This window comes from Danio aesculapii, chromosome 24 (genome assembly GCF_903798145.1).
Source record: "Danio aesculapii chromosome 24, fDanAes4.1, whole genome shotgun sequence".
Classification (NCBI taxonomy): Eukaryota; Metazoa; Chordata; class Actinopteri; order Cypriniformes; family Danionidae; genus Danio; species Danio aesculapii.
The window spans coordinates 23,037,385-23,060,602 of record NC_079458.1 but is presented as its reverse complement, the minus strand read 5'-3'; the positions used below and the strand labels follow the sequence as shown (position 1 = coordinate 23,060,602).

At 34.5% G+C, this 23,218-nt stretch overlaps 1 protein-coding gene across 1 annotated transcript in view; it reads right to left on the bottom strand.

The window, feature by feature from the left end:
* The window catches only part of arfgef1 (ADP-ribosylation factor guanine nucleotide-exchange factor 1 (brefeldin A-inhibited)), a 130,981-nt gene extending 113,491 nt beyond the window's left edge, over positions 1-17,490 (bottom strand). The window contains 1 exon segment of the mRNA XM_056450201.1: positions 17,187-17,490. Coding sequence (XP_056306176.1) covers positions 17,187-17,310 — 124 coding nt within the window. The 5' untranslated portion in view covers positions 17,311-17,490.
* Positions 17,491-23,218: the final 5,728 nt, after the last annotated feature.

Here is a 23,218-nt window from a genome sequence, read left to right as displayed (position 1 = left end):
GTTTGTAATATCGTTACACACCTAATAGTCATGAAAACACTTGTTTGTAGAGCAACTAGTTTGACCGTTTTCTGCCTATTTGTTATTCTTCAATTCTATTCTTTATTTCTATTCGTCAGAAGTTCTAAGACAAATCGTAAAAACAAGCGCACTTCCGCATTTCTAAATAAGGTCAGTAGTGTTGAAGTTTTTAAAAACTTGCACTCTAAAACATATTTTTAAACGTATGTATTTACAATCTCCAATTTGCTGCCGATGTGTAAACGAACAGGAATAACACAGTAAGCTTCGTCTTATATGACCCTTGAGTTAATTTTGAAGAAAGAGAGAATCGAATAATATTAAACTCACTCTGTTGCTGCAGTTATTTTGTTTAAATTCAAAACTTGATTGACAGAAGACCAAGTATTTCCAGATTTAACACTGTTTTCTTTGATTTGGTCACAAAGATCTTCAGTCAGGCTTTAGATGCTATTTAACCCACAGATGAAGTATCAGGCAACCGCCCACCAAACACACACACACAAACAAAACTCTTCCAAACAGCAGAGCTCTAGTGGAACGGGAGGGAGGACAGTGTGTTTTTTTTTTCCACCCGCATAGATAAACACCCGGCTCAGGCCCACTGTGCTTGAGAAGGGAGCTATGGACCATTGACAGGTGCATTGTGTAGGAGAATACCCAGCTGTAATTAACTTTAGGCCCTGCATGGGAAAAGCTGAGGGAAGTTGTCCGGACAATGCAACATGTGGGGTGTGAGGGTGGACCTGATGTAACCATTCCAGCTAATCACACAAACACTGTGACATTAAGTGAATGAATGGAAAACAGCTCTGATTTAATGTGTTGGTATACCACCCATGGGCTCTGAGACGAAAAGCTCATCGTGTGCAAAATTTTGAATAACAATAATACTAATAATAGATTAAATACAAAAATAATTAATAGGGATGTGCAAAAAGACGTTTAACTTACACTAACAGAACAACGAATATAATGCACATAAACTGTCAGCACATTGAAAAACTTCTGTCACAGACGCCTATATGCAAAAAAAATAATAATAATAATTAATAAGCCAAACCACCTGGACCGGATGATTTGCTGCTCCGCTTGCTACAGAAATGACACGGTGCATCAGTGTTTCCATAGCGAAAGTGTGAAGATAGCGAAACAATTTCCCAAGTGAAAGCTGATCATTACAGAAACAGGTACTAGATCATTTTTACCCTTTCATTTTCAAATTAGTTTACGCATATTTTAATAATTGGCTTATTATTATTAAATATTTAAAAGTGTTCAAGATGATCTTTTCTTAAGTGTATCACACTGATACTTATACTAGGGTTGGATCATTAGATGATGCCATCGTCAACCGTTGATAGCCGATAGACATCATAATCCTCCTCCCCGCCCCAGTCGCAGCAGCAACCCGCTAATGAAAAATACACACTTAGGCCCGGTTTACACTACTACGTCTTAGTTTTAAAATGCCATTTTAGAATGAAAACGATCAACTTCAACACTGGCATATCATTTCTGAACAGTCCTGCTTCCACACTATACCGCTGAAAATGCACATCATGTGACCACATACACACACACACACACACACACACACACACACACACACACACGCACACACGCACACACACACACACACACACACACACACACACACACACACACACACACACACACACACACAGGCATGTGCTGCAGCATACACACGTCTGAGCTTCAGGCAGTCAGTGGGTGCTTTGAGCACAAAACCCCAGAGAGCAGTGCACATCGGACAGTTTATTAGAGACTTACTGCTGGATCACGTCTCACTATAGTTGTTAAATGTGATATTTAATTAATCTCGTCTATCTAACGACTCTTCTGTCTTTTGAATCTATCAGGTAACATGTCACAGCGTCAGTACACTGCTTCAATCTTTCGCTTCCACACCTATACTTTGTAATTTTTGCGAAAACCTCAGATACTGTTGGTTGGTTCCTGGTGGTTGCGCATCTTTTTTACAAACCAAGTTTGTCGACATCATTATAATGACACAGATCACTCTGCCTATTCATGCCAAAGTCCCATGGAAAAAGTGATTGACAGGTGGTAATTTGTGTGTAACTTATCTTTATTTATTTATGATTTGGTTACGAGTAAAACAAAGACCATGCGGGTCAGGTAGTTGAAACGGTAGGCTACAAATAACTATGACGACGATGCCATCGTCCATCGCAATGTTTCACATTAGACATCGTACGATGCCAAATTGGTCGACATCGCCCAACCCTAACTTATACTAATTAATTATCCAAGTAATTTTAATTATTTACCTTAATAACTCTTGTCTCTATATAATTAGTCATTTTATGCCAGTGGCCAGTCCCCAGAAGCAGAGGGCCTATTGACCACCTCTGTACACACTGCTCTCTGGTTAAGGAAAAGCTTACCTCTCCACATGAGCCATCTCAGTCCCCAGTGAAAGTTTTTTCAGCAACAGGGATCATTGTAAATGTGTAAGACCTCATTACAATGTGTCCAAAAATGGTGCAAAAGCAGCAATAAATGTCAATTAAAATGTCAATTAAATCCAAATTAAACTCAACTTTTAAACTCAAAAAAAAAAAAAAAAAATCTTGTTTAGTACATGATTTATTCCAAGGACCTTGTATTGGGTGGTTTTGTCAAAAAAATTATATTTAAAAATTAAAATGTATATATTTGGTACATTATTTAGTACCAGACTTTTGTATTGGCCTGTGGTATTTTACAATATTTACTATCCAGATTTCTACAATAATATTAACATTACTGACATTGCCAATATGACATTCACTTTCCGAAAATTAAAAAACAAAAACACTTCGGAATCCTGAGTCACAAGTCAACAATTAAAAACTGAATTCATCAAAATAACTAAAATTCAAATCCTTACTTTACAGTACTACAAATTAAGTATGATCCTGCAATTATCCTAGCATGACCATAACCACATACTCCTCAGTATAACTGCTGTATAAGCTTAAAATCACACTAAAGAATCCTGAGGAAGAAGGGGTCAAATTGTATTGTCTCTAATTTGCTTGATGCAGAATTATGTTTAATTCAGCACCCTTCAGAGGTTGAATGAGATACCGCTGCTAAAAGACAATGCATTATTTACAAAAGCCAGTAATGAAACAAAGTGTCTGGCAGGCAATTTAAGATGCTGCACTTTCATCCAAAAACCTGATCTTTTATATTAAGCGGGCAATTATGTTTTAATTTACTGCAACAGTCCGGGACTTTGAATGGTGGCAATTATGGCACAGATTTCAAGAAGAACTTTGGTGCTCTGGCAGAGTCTGCAACCTATGAGATAGAGTCTTAATTACAGAAATGCTCCATCTTTTAAGTGTTTCTGGACACCTGGGCAAAATTGCATCCATCAGTACTATCAATAACAAACCCAGGGCCTTTTTAACCTCTACATGTATCATGTATCCTACAAAGTCAACTAGTATAGCAAGAAAAAAAAAAACAGATGCCTGTAGTACACACACGCACACACACACACTTTAATTTTCATTATTTGAGGGCCTAAATGTATATACTTTAATTATTTAATCACTTTTTTTGCAAATTTTGTGAATGGTTTGTAACTAAATATAAAAAACAAGGCCCTCCTCAATGTCCCTGGTTGTCTACGAAAGCCTGTAGACTATATGTTTAGGATGCCCTGTTAAAAATTGCTGGGTTCAACACAATTCCTTCATGCTGTCCCAACACAAACCGATAAAAGTAACTTAATGGTTTTTACAAATTTAAGTGAATTGAACATAAAACAATGAAGTTTTCCCACAAAATTGTCAAGAAGTTTGATGTTTTAGCTCATTTTAAATAAGCTGTTTCAACAAGCAGCACAAATCATTTTCTAAGTGCGAGGAATACCTAAACGATGTGATTTTTGTTTGAAGATAGCCTGTCTTCAGGTCATTGTTGCAATTTCTCCCTTATTTCAGTTTGCTTGGGTATATTTGGTCCATAAAATATAGCAATAGTGTCATATTTTGAGTCAAGTACTGTGATTTGGATTGAATTGTGAATGAAGTGTATTGCTACACCCATACTACTGATATGAGCACAATCCCAGAACATGTGTGCACTTACCAGTGAGATGACGGTTTGTTTTGAAATATTGCCTTGTGAAAGCAAATTGAGCCAAGAGGAAATTGCAACATATTTAATTCCTGTCTCAGAACAAAGAGCGATGTGTACATGTGTCAACAATGCCCTAAAACAATTCATTAGCAATATTTCCCATACATTTAATTATTTGTGCCAACCAATCATTCATTCATTTTCTTTTTAGCTTAGTCCCTTTTTTAAACTGGGGTCGCCACAGCGGAATGAACTGCCAACTTATCCAGCATGTTTTTTACGCAGCGGATGCCCTTTCAGCTGCAACCCATCACTAGGAAACACCCATACACTCTCATTCACACAGATACACTAAGGAAAATTTTAGCTTACCCAATTCACCTGTAACGGTGAGGCTCGAACCAGCAACCTTCTTGCTGTGAGGCCCCATCACCACCTACTGCGCCACCGCGTCACCCCAACCAATAATTTCAAAACTAACCTCTACCACAAAAAAAAAATCCATAATACACTGACTGTTGAATAAACATGAAAACCAGGACTGCACAATAAATAAAAATCGAAGTTTAGCAAAAGCAGTGAATGTTAAGTACATCTTGTCAGGGAAGCATGGCTCGGTGATCAGTAGTAAATCTCCTCTGAAGCCCAAAGGGCACTCTCACATGACAACCGCAAATACTGTGCGAAGCAAATTACTTTAACTGCTTTTATTGATTCAACGTGACTAATAATCACACAGCTATGGAATCATTTCACAAAAGGATTTATTTCAGACTCTCGACTGAATTTACGACTTGAATTTACAAAACAAAAAAGAACAAAAACGTGAGTCTCACATACATCAGGTAAAGTATATTCTTTGTTGCTCGTTTATTTGGTATTGCTTGAAATAGGAGGGTTTTTGTAGATATCAATGTCAATTTTAAGACTTTTTAAGACCATTAAGTATTAAATTTAAGACCCATATCACAATATCAATATATATGCATTTAAATTGAACAGTACTAAAGACAGGTTAGATGCACCATTGAACTACAGAAAAAACAAACAAACAAACATCTTAAGGCTGATTTATACTTTCGCCTGGCGCCGCATCGCACACCTCATGAAACGGACAAGGCTTTTATACACAACACGTTCGCCATTGAGATATTCTTTTAAATGGCAGGGGGCGGTCAAAAGAAACCGACAGTGAAATCAGAAGGATAAACAGAGAAGTAAGAAGTTTTCAAAACTAGATCATATAATTAAAATCATTCAATATTTTTAACTAATTGTTTTTTAATTATTTCTATAATTTATTAGAATAATTATAAAGACTTTCAAGATTTTTTTTTAAATCAAACTTTGATGCATCGCTTGCTTTTGTTTATATCTCGGACAGTTCTACCTATTAAAGTTAAATATTAATGACAACAGAACATGTGTTGCTCTACAATTATATTTTTTATTATGGCAAGAATAAAAGCAAAAAAAGTACACGTACTAAAAATACTGACTTTTTTTATTTTATTTTGCCCACTCATCAATTCACACATTACTGTCTGGCTAGTTTCTGTTCTCTACTTAGAAGCTAAAAAGGCAATAATGGTCCAACATTTCTGACCATTATCACCAATAAAGTCTAGAAATTGGGCATCAATATATTGTAAAGTGATAGGTTCATATATTCTTTTCCAGTTATCAAAGACATTATTTGTTACTTAATTTTAGTTTGTAACTTGTAAATTGTTTTAAATTCAAAATTGTAATATATACATCAGTGTAAAACCTTTGACTGGTGGAAAAACATCTGTAATAATAAAACCCCCTCTGTCTCCACGTTTGCCGTGGCCTCTTTTTTTGTTTTAACAAACTTATCCCTTTTTCCAAACTTTTATAAAAACGTTCCTCCTTTCCCATGGGTGTTGCAATTTCTAGCCAAGAATTATTGGTCATCTGGTTCTCCCAATGATCACGCATGGACAGATCATAAAGATGTCTGTACAGACTTACCTGTTTCAGGCAAAATCTCTTCAAAGTGTTTCATATTCCACTCAAATCAAACGGGGCGCTGTGCGAACTGTTCACCAGAGTCTGAAAAAACTGTGTGCTCGGCCAGCCAAAATCATGTCGCGCGCACCCAAAGTGAACCTCCGCAAACACAGCGATGACGTCACATTCGCCACGCGCACAGTTCAATAACAGAGAGCCGATTGGCTATTGCATGTTGGTCTCATTTGAAGTTGTAATACCGCAAATTACAACTGGACAAAAGAAACAAAGAATTACAAAACCACGAAAACCAAGCAACAACAACAAAGAAGAATTTAAATGAGCATTAGATGTAGCGTTACATGGACATCGGAAAAATAAGACCTGTTCAAAAATATTTAAGACCTAGAACAGCGAATTTAAGACTTTTTAAGGTCTATAATTTCGATTTTTAAATTTTAGACTTTTTAAAATCCCTGCGGAAACCCTGAAATAGATGCTGGCTACATCAGATAAAAGGACATTTAGAAGCTAAGAGTATGTACAATACAAATTATAACAAAGAGCTATGAAAGAAAAAAATTATAATAATTACATTGAAAATAAAACACTCAATCAATAATTGAAATCAAGGTAAAGTGCTTAATTAATCGAGGTTTTAATAGTAGTTCGCTGCTCTGATTTATTACTGATTACAGAACCGACTTTACTGACAAAATGTGCATGAAAATCGGCTTCGATTAATCATGTAGCCCTAAAAAACACTCCACGTTTTAATATGAATGCATCTTAGAAAACAGCAACAAAAGTGACTGCCTGAAAAAAAAGTAAAAATCAAAGAAATTCTTCGCAAGAAATTTAGGGAATTTAATCACACTCTCTGTGATGCATTATAAATAATGTGCTGGCTGCCATTCATTTAACAGCCACTGGTGTCGCTAATACAATCAACTTCTACAAATAAACAAATGCACGAGTTCATATATTATACGAACTGAAAAGTTCAAAGTGTCAGAGTAAACAATTACAAATCTATGTTCTTGAAAAATACAAAAGGCAGAGAAAAATCAGAGGACATTTATGGGGAGAAACCGACAGAAGCATAAAACATCACAAAACTGCAAGAACACAGTGTGGCAGATTTAATGCATTACCCAAGTGGGTCTTAAACCTCTTTATTATGCCTCTAAAAGCAATTCGGAAAACAAAAGGCTATGATATTTGGTAGTTAACTTTGTTCTGGGCTCTACGCTTTACTTCAAGAAGTTTTCCTCGTTTTGGGACATTACAAAAGTTTTCATGATGAATAGCACTGGAGTCAAAACCTGCCTGAAGAGTAAGAAGGCTCAAGTTATATACGATCAAAGCTAAATAATAAATGTGAACACCTGATCCCACAGGTTACTCTTTCTTCGCAAGTCTCCTGAAAACAAAGAATACTGAACATTAAAAGTCCAATAAATCACAAATGTCCCGTTTGTATTGGTAAAAGCTTTACTTTTGCATTTATGTAATATTTAGCAATGTTACAATGACACAGCAGGCAGTTTGTAAACTCTCACCGACTGTGAAAGCCCATGAAGCCATGTAGGAACCGTAAATGGATGTTTTGTTGTACCTGTCAATGGCGGGTGAATTGGGAATCTGTTGTTATGTCACATGCAGGATCAAACACCTCTCTGAAGCAGTGACTGTCACAGAAGAACTGACATTCCTTTGAGATTTTGTTCAAAACAAATATTGGGGGAACAAGATCACAGAGCAATCCAGAAAAATGTTATTTTAGTATAACTGACATTCGATTTAGCTTTTACACTAAAAATGTACTAGATTTGAATCTTTAATTTTCCTTAACGTTGTAGAAACATAGTCGTCTGTTTCATTTTTATTCTTTTTTTCGTAAATGTACACTACACAACGGCTTTTGTTGCTTGTTCAATCTACTTATTTAAAATGAGTTGAAACAACAATTCTTAAGTTGTTTTTGGGACAACTAGGGCTGCACAATATATCATTTCAGCATTAATATCGCAACGCGATCATTCGCAATAGTCACGAGTATATGCAATGTTGAGTTTTGCAAGTGTTTTTTGAGGCCTGTGACTTTGTGAGGGTTTTAAAAGCATTCAGGTATAAGAAAATGTACCGTTTGTAACTTTGAAAAATTAATAACGATTAATTTTATGGATTTTATGTTTATAAAATGAAGACTATGAATTATCAAATGTAAAATAATACTACAATTACAGTATACCTGAATACATTTTGACTCTTCGGAAACAATAAAATGCTGCTTATATTGAATTGATTCATGCTTGTAGATTGTTTATTATATTTTACGCACTCCCCTAGAGCAGTGGTTTCCAAAGTGGGGGTTGCGGGACAATGAGCAGGGGTCGCTTGGTGATTTCCAAAAATCAAATTCATTTTATTAAACTAGTAGAATTAACCTACAGAAGAAAAAATGCATAGTTACATAAAAAAAAATCAAATAAAAAGCCATCAGCCTTTCTATTTTTTGTGACTCTTGGGGTGATTATATTATATTACAAACACAGCAATAGTATCAGATGCAGCAGATTGATTTTATGGCCCCAGGTTAAACTTTCTGACACCTTTACGGCACTTATATTAAAAATAAATTTAGCCACAACTAAACATGGAGGATGGTCTCCGAGTAGTCTTCTCCAAAATTAAATGACAAATAGACTTGAGCCTATTGGTATGTGTGCACCGTTGTGTGAAAGGTTTATATATTTATAACCACCTCAGAGGATATTGGGGGTTGTGAGTCACTGGCATTGTTATTTTGGAGGTCGCGAATTGAAATGTTTGGAAACCCCTGCTCTAGCGAATCTTCCAAATCAATCTAAATTTATGTAATCTAAAAGTATCTAATCTAAGATCTAAATCTAAAACATTCATTCAACTCATCTAGTAAAATTGTATTTATATCGCATTATATAAATCGTAGAATAAAAAAACATTGCAATGTGTCATTTTTCCCAATACTGTGCAGTCTTAGGCACAACCTAATGGTTTTAAGTTGAATCCACTTGAATTTGTAAAAACAATAAAGTTAACTCAATTGATTTGTGTTGGGAAAACATGAAGGAATTGTGTGAAACCGGCATACTTTTACAGTGTATCTATTAAGCTTTAAAGTCCCAGTATTCAAACTGGGTTTTTTTCAAGTATTTGTTATTCATTTGAGGGCTAAAAGAAGTTTGACAAGGCTGAGTGACGGTATACTGTTTTGGAACACTCAGACACCCCCACGCTGCAGGAGCAGGGGTTTTAAATATGTCGTGCTGCTTGAGTGTAATACTAAACACAACAGCAATGGTGGCTGAGAAAGAACCATTTAATAAACATCAGACAAACACCCTTGTCCTTGTGAAACACCATGCACAGCGGCAAGACACTGCTTAATATTTGCCATGGAAAGACACCAAATAAAAGACTGCTTAGAACTGTATTAGATGTAGTGCACTTGGGCTTTTCCACTGGTGTGTGAAACCCTCAGAGTTGTTCCGCGAGTGATCGTACAGGTGCAGATGCATCTGTACCAGCTCAGTCATAAATGCATCCTTCAGTGTATTAATATCACTATCTTGGTGTTGTTGTGCTCTATGTTTTTCTCCTGTCTGATTCTGAACTGGATATGAAGCACGTCAAAGAAAGCAGAGTTCCAGGACACACCCACTGACTGAATTGTTATCATGGAAAAAGATAGCTCAAAGGTGAAGAACTTTAAAAAGAACTTAGTTTTGACCAGATTTTGTTTGAAATGACGTAATTTCATATTTTTTCTCAGAATTTATCCTTAATGCTTAATGTAAGAAATTTTAAAAATATATTTTACATTTAGTTCACAACATAAATTGTTTATAATAATAATAATAATAATAATAATAATAATAATAATAATAATCACATTGCAAATTCAACAATTAAGGCAACCACCATTTACTAAGAAAACATTATCTGTAAAATTCACATGTACATTTTTAACCTGCACTGGTGACGGGTGCTAATTATGAACAACTAAATAGTTTTTGTGCTTTCTCCATTGTGCTTTAATGAAATGCTAAACTAAATAAATCAGTGAATGCATGTTGTGGCAGTGACGCCACAACCCCATCACAGCTCAATCTAAGCCCATTCAAAATATTAAAGACCTGAATCTCTACGACAAGCTGCATTTGCATGAGGCCCCTTCATTACTCAACAAAGTTTTGTTAAGGTTGATATCTGGTTAGACAAAAAAAAAGGCTCAGCCTCGGGGTCCGGTCTATTCAGACTGAATAGTTTTGCTTGAAATAGAAAGTAATAAACTTGTTTAACCAGCTCTGCAAGTATTTATTGTGCTTAAGGAACAAGAAATTCTCCTTGCTGTATAGGCTGTAAATAGATCCATCTTCACTTTCAGAGCATCACTCACAGCAGATAACAACACCCATACATTTCATGAGTACTTTTTCCATTTAAATACCTATTTTATATCATATATAATTTAATGTCAGTTTATCCAAACATAAAAACATCAACATCAACAAAAAAAGCTGTCATTATTTATCATATTTTCAGGAAATAAGATGTGCATGAATATAAAATCACACTATGTCAAAACTACATTGTTTAAAGGGAACAACAAAATAAGGTCACATAGCCAGAAATGTTTTCAATTATGCATTTTAATTCTCTTTACTCTTTGTCTGGATTGTTTTTAGTTGTTGTTGTTGTTGTTTTTGGTCTGGAGAAAAAAGATAAAAATCTATTTACTTTACTTAAGTGTTCACACTGACATTTTTAGCGGCAACCCTTAAGATACAAAACAAAACAAACTATATATTTTCCAACAGAACTCAGTCAAAACAAGGCTGTGTGTTGAGCTAATCCATTTGTTGAATGTCCACACTTGATGGTTTTTAATCAGTTGGGAGTTTGTATTCTTACAGAACGTGCAAATTAGTCAAACCATCCTCAGAAATGCCTCTTTGAACACAAATGAAAGATCTGCTGAGTGGACAAACATTTACAACACCTGAATTGAACTGTAATAGGCAACGTTGCAATTATGAAAAATGTGTATTATAACATATTATACATTTTAAAATTCTACTTAATATTAAAAACAGGTAAATGTGCATTTTTTTTGTTCTTTGATCAAATCTTGTTATATCATATTTATTCTGTTTTTGGTTTGTTCAGATGTCTTTAGTCTTCATTTTTATAAACAATTCAATTAAATTAATTGCTGTTAATTTGTCAAAGGTACAAATGGTACGGTTTCCTATGCCTTATAGTTTTTAAACCCCTCACACAGTCGCATGCCTCAAAAAAACACTAGCAAAATAATAAATTATAATCCAGACTCAACATTGCATATACTGAGGATGTGACTTTTGCAAAGGGTCACACTGCGATATCAATGCTGAAACGATATATTTTGCAGCCCTAATAATTAATTATTATTATGCATATAAAAATGCAATGTACATACACATATTATGTAAATACAAACTTTTATTTTGCTCTCGATCATTCAAAATTTACTGTTAAACGTCTCTAGATCTCAGTTGGGTTATTGGGCGTACACTCAAATTGTGTGAAGTTGGTTGGAAGTATTTACACTTGTGCAAATCAAGCCTAAGTACAGCAAGCAATCTGGTGATTTGATTGGACTCTTATGATAGTACAACTAGCTGCATGTGGAAAAGTGCTGTACAAATATTTATGTGCCTTTCTCATTCAGCACCAGTCAAAATGTGTGTGTGTGTGTGTGTGTGTGCGCATGCTTTGCTTGGTTGATATTAGGTTTCATAACATAAGTAACACTGGAAGTGGAATATATTGTAGGGCGTAGCACATTACATGATTAAAAGCAACAACAAAACTAATTGTATTATGGAAAATATGCTCCTACTTGTGTTGTTTTAAAACTATGTGATATTTGTACATTCATTCATACATTTTCTTTTCGGCTTAGTCCCTTTATTAATCAGGGGTCGCCACAGCGGAATGAACCGCAAACTTATCCAGTGCATGTTTTACGCAGCGGATGCCCTTCCAGCCGCAACTCATCTCTGGGAAACATCCATACACACTCACTCACACTCATACACTACGGACAATTTAGCCTACCCAATTCACCTGTACCGCATGTCTTTGGACTGTGGGGGAAACCGGAGCACCCGGAGGAAACCCACACGAACGCGGGGAGAACATGCAAACTCCACACAGAAACCCCTTCTGACCCAGTCGAGGCTCGAACCAGCTACCTTCTTGCTGTGAGGCGACAGCACTACCTACTGCAGAACTGCATCGCCCCTCAAATTTGTTCAACCATGCCAAATAAAAAAACAAAATATCTGTACAACGACAAACAAAAAAACTATGTAAATGAACAGAACTAAAAGTATAATCTTTTGCTGCATTCAGGTTAGGAATGACAAGTGGGTGGAATAAATGATTTATTATTTATTTTACCATTTACTAGAGCTGCACAATACTGGACAAATCTGACTATTTTTTTTTCACCGATATAAATTGCAACATTAATACAATTTCAGCAAATGACTTGAACAGCTCTATTTGGAATGAAATCTTTAACTGAAATAATCGTGTAGAGGAGGGAATCAAAGAAATTGCAAGTGTAAATGGATATAAAAGCTAAAAGTGAAATAAATCACAGATATTCAGGTACAGTAATACGATACAATATTATCATTATATTTTGCCCCGATTACGACAGATCACAATATCAGTGATATATAACAAGTAAAGCATCCACAATATATCTTGACATTTGTAAACGAAGGGGAAAATGCATCAAAAATGCATAAGATGTATTTTATTAACAGCACACATATTTTGTAGAATTGCAACATTGATAAGTGTTCGATCAAACACTATGAGAAGCGCCACCTCATGTACTGTTGCCTAAAGTCTGGTTTAAACTTCAGTATCTAGTGATCGGTGTGACCCAATGCGCATGCCTTGCACGTTGCCGTGCATTTATACTTCTGCGCGCTGTTTGTGTTGCTCTGCAATAACACTTCCAAAACGCTAGCTGGCAGTGACGTTGTGATGTGTAGTTAAATTTTTTGATAGGTGCACAGCCACGGCGAGGGTTATGTGACTACGCGAAGGTTGCATCGGTGGTAAATGGTAGCAGTGCAAGGCTGATGAATTAGTTCAGATCTTTTGTACCTGTACATAAATATCGATACTTGGCTACATCAATAATGTATCACAGCTGGAATTATTACAATAAACCAGCATCAATATTTAGTTTTTATTTCCTGGCGCAATTATTGAATAATCAAATGTAATGTAAATGAAAAGCATTCTTTATTGCTGATCAACTATAATAATCCCAACTCCACATTGCAGATGCTGCGATGTGACTATTGCAAACGCGCACATTGCAATATCGATACTGAAGCGATATACTGTGCAGCCTTACTATTTACTAGAGCTGTGCGATATGGCAAAAAAAATTATCACGATAATTTTTTTTCATATTGGTCGATATCGATAATTATCACGATAAATGTAAAATCTTTGTATCTATCAATTTTATAGGATTTTCTGCATGTCAATCGCTTTGTGCAGTTGATTTAACACATTTTGTGAAATGTTTAGCTGTCTGACAATATAAAAAGATAATAAACAGAACAATCTTAATTCAGAATTTACTGTTCACGTTTTCAACAACGAAAGACATTACCTACAAGATACTGGATATTATTGTTCAACATCAGAAAAAAATTAATGAAAAAAATACGCTAGCTGTATCTGCAAACAATACGATTTCAAACACTTTATTCTCGTAGCCTTTAAGTGACCCACTTTTCGAAAAACATCCCGACAACTCGTCTCTTGATTTCTTTAACAGAAACGTCAATCACTCCGCCTAATATAAAAATGTACTTCCTCACTATATGCAGATAAAAATATTGGGAAGTGAGTAAAAAATAAAAAGAAAATAGATGAAAGCAGAGTGAACAGCTTTAACTGATGTGTGTGACCTCATCCAGTCAGTGTGGCAAATAAACTGGTTGGACAATAAAGTCGATGCTATCATAACTCTGACATCAAAGCAAAAGGTCACATTTAATCCTAGATTTGCAATAAATGACTGTACTCGTCAGCAGAAAAGCTCAATATCACTCCCCAACACAAACACCTATTCATAAGGGATGTGGAACACTAATAAACTGAGATGGTAAATCATAATAAAATAACAGCATATTTAAATCACAATATAAGTTCATTACAAACTTTTTTTTAATATAATTTACTTACCCTTTTAATCAAATGAAACAGCATAAGTACTAGGGATGGGCAATACCAATGTTTTTTTTTAATTTTATTTATTTAAAACATACAGATTTTTTTGTTATTATATTGTCTGTTTCTTAAAAGGTAATGTGTTTTTTTTTCTTTTCTTTTTTTACTAATGATGTTTATTTTTTAGGGGAAAATGACAATTATATTTCAGTACATGTTATTAAATACAGTATTGGGCAGTAATCTCAGTCAATTCATTAATTATTGTTAAAATAATCTATTATAAATATGATAATAATACTATAATAGGGTCCTATGATTTTTGTTACACAAAAACATGAATGAAATTGCAGAATTCAGTCATGGAAATAGCTGTATAATTTTATAAGGTAATTAAATACCAACATAATATGTGCAATTTGCATTTTATTTTTTACTTTTTTAACCAACTTCAAATTTCTGCATACCTTTTTAACCTTTACGTCCATGTTTACAAATAACATCCAGATTTTTTGCAGAAACCCACCTTTGTACTATATATCTTTAATAGACCATTTTGAGGGATGTAAACAATAACAATAGTCCTAACATATTTCCTGTTTTACATTTTTAATTTCCAGAGCCACAAAAAGGGCCACATATTGATAAATAATGTTATGACAGCAGTTTTAATATTAAGCCATGATTAAATAGCCTCATGCTATAGTTATAAAGTAGTTTGACAACATGCAGGAAATATTCATGGGCCAATGACATTGCCACATTGAAATGGTCTATACTGAAATATTTTCAAAGGTATCTTTTATTTTTTTAAGGTTTATTTTTACCAAACATTTTTACCAAACACACAAACACACACACAATAACTCTATAATATAACTGTTTATAACTGTTTTGAAGTGTCAGTGTTTTAAGTAAACAGACTTTCAATCAGAGACAAAAATCTTTTCAGATTTTTCAGATTATATATGTATGTATCTTTAAAGATCTTTTGACTCTGGAAAGACTTGAGGGGACTCGATAAATACATGTTTTATTCTGGGGTGAACTAACACTAGCTTTATTATCCATATGCCCATTTATCAATTTTATAAAATGAGGTTGTATACAGTACATCAGTCTGTTGTAGTCAATATAAGCCTGTTTCATCTTTTAAGTAGCCAGAGAGCAGATTTGCGAGGATAAAGGCCTGCACTGGAAACTTTGCCTTAGTGGTGTAAAAACAGCTCACTAGATATGATCTAAATTATTCACTAACTAGCACAAAGAGAAAGGGTTCACAGTTTTCCACATGTTTGCCCAGCGAAATAAAATAAATTCAACTTTCTACCATCATATTTGACTGTGGCTGTCCTTTACATCTTCATATATCCTTGTGCATGAATCGAATCACATCCCAAAATACTATTGTATATGAAAGACACTCTTGAATCTGATACAATTTCTATTAAATACACCATATCTGTCTAAAATTGTCCAGACCAACTAAACACTCTAGTATAAAAATAACAATTTGCAACGCAGTAAAGCATTCTGAAGGAACAACAACACTGCATGGCACAATGCAAAGTGCATGTGATTCAAAAAGGCTGGCTGGACGCCACTGCCTTCTTCCCCCTTTAATAATGCACTGTAATTCAACTTCCACCGTGCATGCATTATTGACCGCTGATAATGAGAAATGCATGACGGAGGCAGAGACATTCACCTTATCCCAAACAAACCCATATTGACTACTAGCACAACCCCTATCACTTCCGTTACGCCCATCGCAAACTAGTCCGATTCAGTTCACCGAATCGGCTCTTTTAGAGAGTTCGTGTAAATGAAGCGATTGTAATGAAAGATTAGAAAATAAAGAATTGAAACAATAGAACAACAAAGAAAACATAGATATCAAGATGCATTATTTAAAGTGTGTGCCTATTTTAGAAACCAGACGAGAGTTTGTTTACAAACGCTCATTCAAAAGAATAGTCCATAAGAGCCGATTCAAATGAACAACTCCGCGGAGCCTGATTTCAATGGTTGCGCATCCTTTATATACATTTCAATAAGTTTAACCACCACATAAATACATCCTCGTCTTATTTAAAAGCAAATTAAAGCATCGAGCTACATCGCCAATACAAACAACAACCGCCACCTGCGATTCTCTCCATCTTGCCCAGTCATTGTTGTTATTGAAGGAAACTGAAGATGCAAACAGACTTCCATATATTTGAGTGGCATAACAGGTTCGTTTGTTTGCTACATTGTCGTGCAAGAAGCCAAAGCTCTAAATAAGGCTAAAATGCTATTGTTATTGTAAAATTACAGGTGGGGTCATTACGTTTAATAATCTTTCAATGACACTCGGGTGAATGTAAAGCACTCGTTTGGATGTATTAATAGATATAATAAGATCCAGTCTTTAAAATCGAATAGATAATTCTGTGCACACAGGTATGATGAAATGAGCTCCTGTCAAAGAGGACAAACTCGCCCTGTCAGTTCCTGCTTTCCTTTACCTGTTTCCTCGTTCGTGCATCAACTAAACATGATTTATCCGAGCCAAGACAACATAAATACCGACACAGAATACTAAAGGAATAGACACAGGTTTAAATCGAATCGTTTTTCAGGTAGAATGTTAATAACTTCCGCAATGCTGCTGGATTTATGCAGCTCTTCGGAAGCTGCTCCGTTTCTCTACCGGCAGGATTAAAGGCACACATGCAGATCTGAAAGCAACTAAAACACTGCTATCAAAGCATCGACATGATACTGACCTAATGCCACCTCACAGGCTTTGCGCAGCTGCGAGTGATGAGCCTTTTTCACCTCCTTGTCGGCCAAGATCTTCTCCAAAGCTCTGGTTAAAAACATGTTTTTCGTCTTTTTGCCTTCATACATGACGCGGTGCGAACGGGGCGAGGAGGGCCTGTCCCAGTGGAGGCTGGTTCCGCGATTTTTAGATATTCCCGTATGATTGAGCTTTTCTCCGGCGGATGGTGCCCTCAATTGAGAAACATAAATAAAGCCAGAAGGTGGGGTAAATCCCTCAGTTTTCCATCAGCGACCTGCTGCCTGCGCCATGTTGGAAGGAAATGACGTCACGCACGTAGAAACGGCCGCAGTGTGGCAGAGTGAGGAGACGGTGAGAGAGTGTAAGAAATTATGAATAAAAAAAGAAAAATATATGATTAACAGAGATTTAAATGAAGCGAGGTTAAGATTAACTACTAAAATAAATAACAATAAAAGATTTAATAAATGCGAGAGAATATATAACGTTGCGTAGATATTTGTTTTATATTTCCTAAATGTTTTTGACCGTCAAAATGGTTAACTCACCTCTTTGTGGTAGTTGTGGTTAAAGATTTAGCCTAATGTAGATTTGTAGTCAGTGGTTATGCTGTCCAAAATTTAGCATACACAGCAAGTTAGCAATGCAACCACAGGCATACCTTAAAAGTGACTATACCATGTAAGAATTTAAAAATTATTAATCATAGTTTTAATGTCAATGTTAAAATGTATATTTTTTTAATAATAAAAATAAAAATCTCATCAGATTCCCTAGCCTACTCTGATTTTAATGTGAAGGAATTGATGAAATCCACATTCATTTATTCATTTTCCTCCGGCTTTGTCCCTTTATTTATTAGGGGTCGTCCCAGCGGAATCAACTGCCAACTTATCCAGCATATGTTTTACGCAGCGGATGCCCTTCCTGCTGCAACCCAGTACTGGGAAACACCCATTCACACACATACATACACTACGGCCAATTTCGCTTATTCAATGCATAGCTAGTGTTTTTCAGCCAATGATGAACTTCCGGTCAAATGTGACTATTTTCAATTTCATAAGGTTCATTTTTACAGCTTCGATGTTGTAATGTAATTCAAATATAATCAGTTCAATAGACTTAAGCATCCATTTGGTTGTTAAATCGTAAAAAGAGACGAAAGACGCTGTAAACGCAGGCAATGTCATTAGCAGCAGGCTAGCGCAAAAATTTCATTAATAATACTGGGGTAAAATCAATTTCCATATTTTAAAGACATGGCGCAGTAAAATATAATGTAATGCAGTGCTTCATGTTTGGTCTGATATCCACTTTATATCGTATCTCAGCCAGGCAGAAAAGATCGCAGTTTTTTAAAGAAATCAGATCTTAAACGTGGCGATTTTGTATGGGATCACAACTAACTGGAAGCCCTGAGGCTGGTGGACTGAATTTAAAGGTCTGTGTGCATACCACATTCACTTATAGCGCATGAGTTTGAACTGTGGGGGAAACTGGAGCACCCGGAGGAAATCCATGTGAACACGGGGAGAACATGCAAACTCCGCATATGGAAATCCTGCAAATATGGACATTTTGGCCAACATTGTAAATAGTATCAAAAACTCATTAATTGAAGAAAAAAAGGGAAAAAAGTTTTTTTTTTATTTATTTATTTTTTTTCTTTTTTTTTTATTTCAAAATAAAAGGAACCCTCTTTACAAAATGAGCACACAACAAAACTAGTCAACATTGATTCAACATCCAATCTCAAAACTGTGTAATTTTTTTGTCTGAGTGTTTTCGTGGATTCTTCTCCTTACTGGAAATAAAATAAAATAAATAAAAACTTTTTTTTTATTATTAGACATTTATTTGAATAATTTAACCCACTGAATGAAAGAACTCCATCGCTTAGACATTTTATTTGTAATTTTCTTTTCTATGCGGGTTTGACAGAAATTAATGAGTCAATTCTTAATAAGTAACAAGCAACACTTCTCATCAAGCGGAGCTACATTTGTTGTATTTTTTTTTTGTTCGTTTTTTGGCCCTTTAGAATGAGATATTCTCAGGTTTTCTTCACAAGATGTCTGAAATGTTATTACTCTGTACACAAAGACTCTGACATCAGATGCGGAGGATGAGTCAAGGCCAGGCGGTATAAAGCTGTCTGTTCTCTAACTGTCTCAAAACTTAGAATATACAATGAATAAAAATATTCTACTGTTGATTTAAAAGAAATATATCATGCCCCTTTTTATAAGACATCAAATAAATCTCTGGTGTCTGCAGAATGTGTCTGTGAAGTTTCCGCAGAGATCTTTTACCACAGCTAAATTTGAAATATATATATATATCAGAATGACCCTACTTTTTGCCTTGATTTGCTCGCCGACGTCTTCTGCGTAGTCCTCTATCTGTCGAGAGGCAGTATTTAAGCAAAAACACTGTGGTTTTGTGTGTGTGCCCTTTACATGCAAATGAGCTGCTTTCAAGAATAAGGCGGAGCTTTTACATGCTATTCTAACAATCAAGAAACAACAAAACAATTCTCATGCAGACAAAATATCAGAGAAGTGTAGCGGATTAAAGCATGTTCAGACAATAATTCAGAGGAAGAGGTTGCAACATTTAGACCAAACCGGGACATTTCTAAATGATTATTGGATACATTTATGTAATTAAATTGATTACATTTATGCTATGTATTAAGGTTGAGTCAATTCATTGACTGACCCTGGGTCCTGAAGTTCAGTGTAAATATATGCACAAAAGACTTTACAGACAATCTTCAATTCAGAATATTTCCTTTAAAAATTAAACGAGAGAAGAGTTAGCATGCTATGCTTGTACAGAATGCCAAGTCTGAGTAAATTAGAAACATTAATTTACATGTACATATAAACGTAAAATTTTATACTTGAACCCCTTCCTACATCACTAATGGATCGAAATCTGAGTGACTTGTGTTTTCGAAAGCCTTCGAAAACTGGTCACTGGTTTATCTTTATATTTATATATATATATATATATATATATATATATATATATATATATATATATATATATATATATATATATATATATATATATATATATATATATATATATATATATATATATAGTACAGCACTGAAGCACAGAACATTTGGATTGTCATGATTTGCCCCAGAGATAAAACTGATAACAATAAATAAAGATTTAGGCTAAAACATAATATTCTTTCATCAGTTTTATATATATTTTAAGTCAATTAAATGTTTTTTAAAATAATTAAGCTTGCAACAAAATATGTATCCATACCTATTAGCTAGCAATTAGCAAATCCTATTAGCAAAACCTTTTACTGTCACCCCTGTTACTTTTTTAGGGGGACGAACTATCACAAAATTTGATCCTCAATCTAGATTCATAATTAAAGTCACGGCGGCTATTTCTGCTTCCACTGAGGTCAGTGTAGAACAGGTGTGCCCAAACTTTTTCTTATGAAGGGCCAAAAGCCAAACTTGATTGAGGCTAGTGGGCCGAAGGTAATTTTTGGCAAAGGTATTGTTGCCATGGGTAATTTCCTAATTATTTTATAATGTTAAAAAATGACAATAAAACACTGCTTTATAATAACTAATACCGTTTTATTTTTTATTTTATAATGAACTTAATACAGTACAAACAGAACAATCTCATTTATAACAGAATTACACTAGTTTTTGCCTTGATTTGCTCGCCGATGTTTTCTGCATAGTCCTCTATTTGTCGAGAGGCAGTATTGAATTGTTTTTAAATCAGATTCATTTACAACATATAATTGAAACATTTAAATTCAGTTTGCTTATTTTGCAGCTCAGAAATAAAACTAACAAAAAAGGTTACGTCAAATTAGAAATAAAGATCTCTGTGTTAAAAGCATTCGCCCCCAACCCTTTCCATCATTCTCACTGTCAGATGGGATGGTGGGCCAAATTAACGGTTACACTACTTTGGGCATCTCTGGTCTAGAGCTATTTTATATGAAATATAAACATATTTTTACAGCATAAAATGAGTGGAAACCACAATAATAAAGGCAATTTTTGATGAGAGTAGCTTAATGCAAAATATAAAGTCACCTTATTCGTTGTTTGTTTGTTTTTTAAAGCTACAGCTTTCTATATTGCTTTTCCCATTATTAGCATAATTAACAAAAAATTGTATGTTAAATATTCTCACATGGTGAATATGAGATTGTGACATCTGACTGACTGGAACAAATTGAGGTCAGAAGTGGGACATTTTACATTTCTAGAATGCAGCACTGTAGTGTACACTGTAAGACTTTGCCGCAGTTTTACAGTTATTTACTGCAAAAATGCCCAGTATAATACCACATACATTCTTTACAGTTCACGACTGTAATATGCACTCCATTGTGGGTCATTTTAAAACATTTACAGTAGCTTACTGCATATTACGAATTTGCTGTATTTTACTGTAATCAAAGTAACCAAGTACTGCTACTGTAGTTGAAGACAAAACATGATGGAAAAAAAATGTCATAGTAAACACTAAAAATAAAGATTTTGTACTGCTAGTGTACAATTTAAATAAATTACAGTAAACTTAGTTTAAGGTCATATTGTAAAATTAAAATAAGTTAAAGGGCATTTTACCATAAAAAGAAGTCGCAGTAAGACTATTTTACTGTAAAAAATAAAATAAAATTGTGGTAGGGCCCTGCTACTGTAAAACACATTTACAGGTAAGTTACTGTAAAGGGGCAGTTGTGGTAACTAGCTGGCAACAGTGCTAACAGTAAGTTACCACTAAAATACAATAAAATGTCTAACAATGTATGGCACTGTTCTGGTTACTTATGCATGACTTTAGACATCACTGTTTTCACAAAATCACTTTTTTGTGTAGTTTTCACAGAGATGATAATGTTTTTATACACGTTTTGTTCATATACAGTATAAGTTTTTTTGCAACATATATCAATATTGTGTTAATTCCTGAATTTGCAACTTAATCATACTTGGTCGCTAAACCTTATGTTATCCACATGCAACAAAAAAAAACCTCTGTGTAAGTTTGTATGCAGCATGTTGGCAACTACATTCATGTGCAGCATTATATCATCATAAAACCACTTTACAACAAAATATTACTATAAAAGCACTTTTAATAAACTACGTTTTGATAAAATAAACTGTAAGTTACAAAAGTATGTGTACAAAGATAACAAATTACAACTTGCAGGTCTAAATATATATAACAATGTACTGTTTGTTTCTTTTGAAATAAATATTAGCTTATTACAAACAAAACTTGATAGTACAAATGTAAACATTGCACTTTCAACATTTACAATGTAAGTCACTCTGACAGGCCTTTCTTTTAACCAAAACAACAATTTTGAGTATTCCTTTCTGGCTCATTTGAGAGGTTGAGTTCCCTGATGAACTTTTACTATTTAATTTCAAAGCATTTTTATCATTTAATTTTAACTGAAGTGATACACATGGCATTCACACAAGAATAAACCCATTGTAAGAACACAGTATGCAATACTTGCATTATATTGGCATCACTGTTCTTCTGAAACTTGCAAGTGCTCATTCTATATTGGCCTCATAAAAACATTATTTTGTTCACATTCCAAGTGCTTGCATTATTTAGCAGTTTACATTTGCATTGTTACATTTAGAGCTTCATTAATGTAGTTTATAAAAATAAACAAACCTTAGTTTCTGCTTGAAGACATTTGTATGGCTTGTGGGGTAAAAATCGAGATAAATGATACTAAAGGGTGTGTTCACACTTTAAAAAAAAATTAGATTTAAAAACTGATGCAAAGCTGTGATATGGTGTTCTGTTTCCGGGTCCAAGTCTCTACTACAAGTCTCTATTAGAACTTGGAAAAAAAAAACTCTCTCAATAGTCATTTATGAACTCTGTTTAGTCATATCACACATTAAAGCAAATCTTTCACATAATCAATGCTGGGTGTTGGGACACTATGAAGAAATTAAGGTAATGTTAAGATGTCAC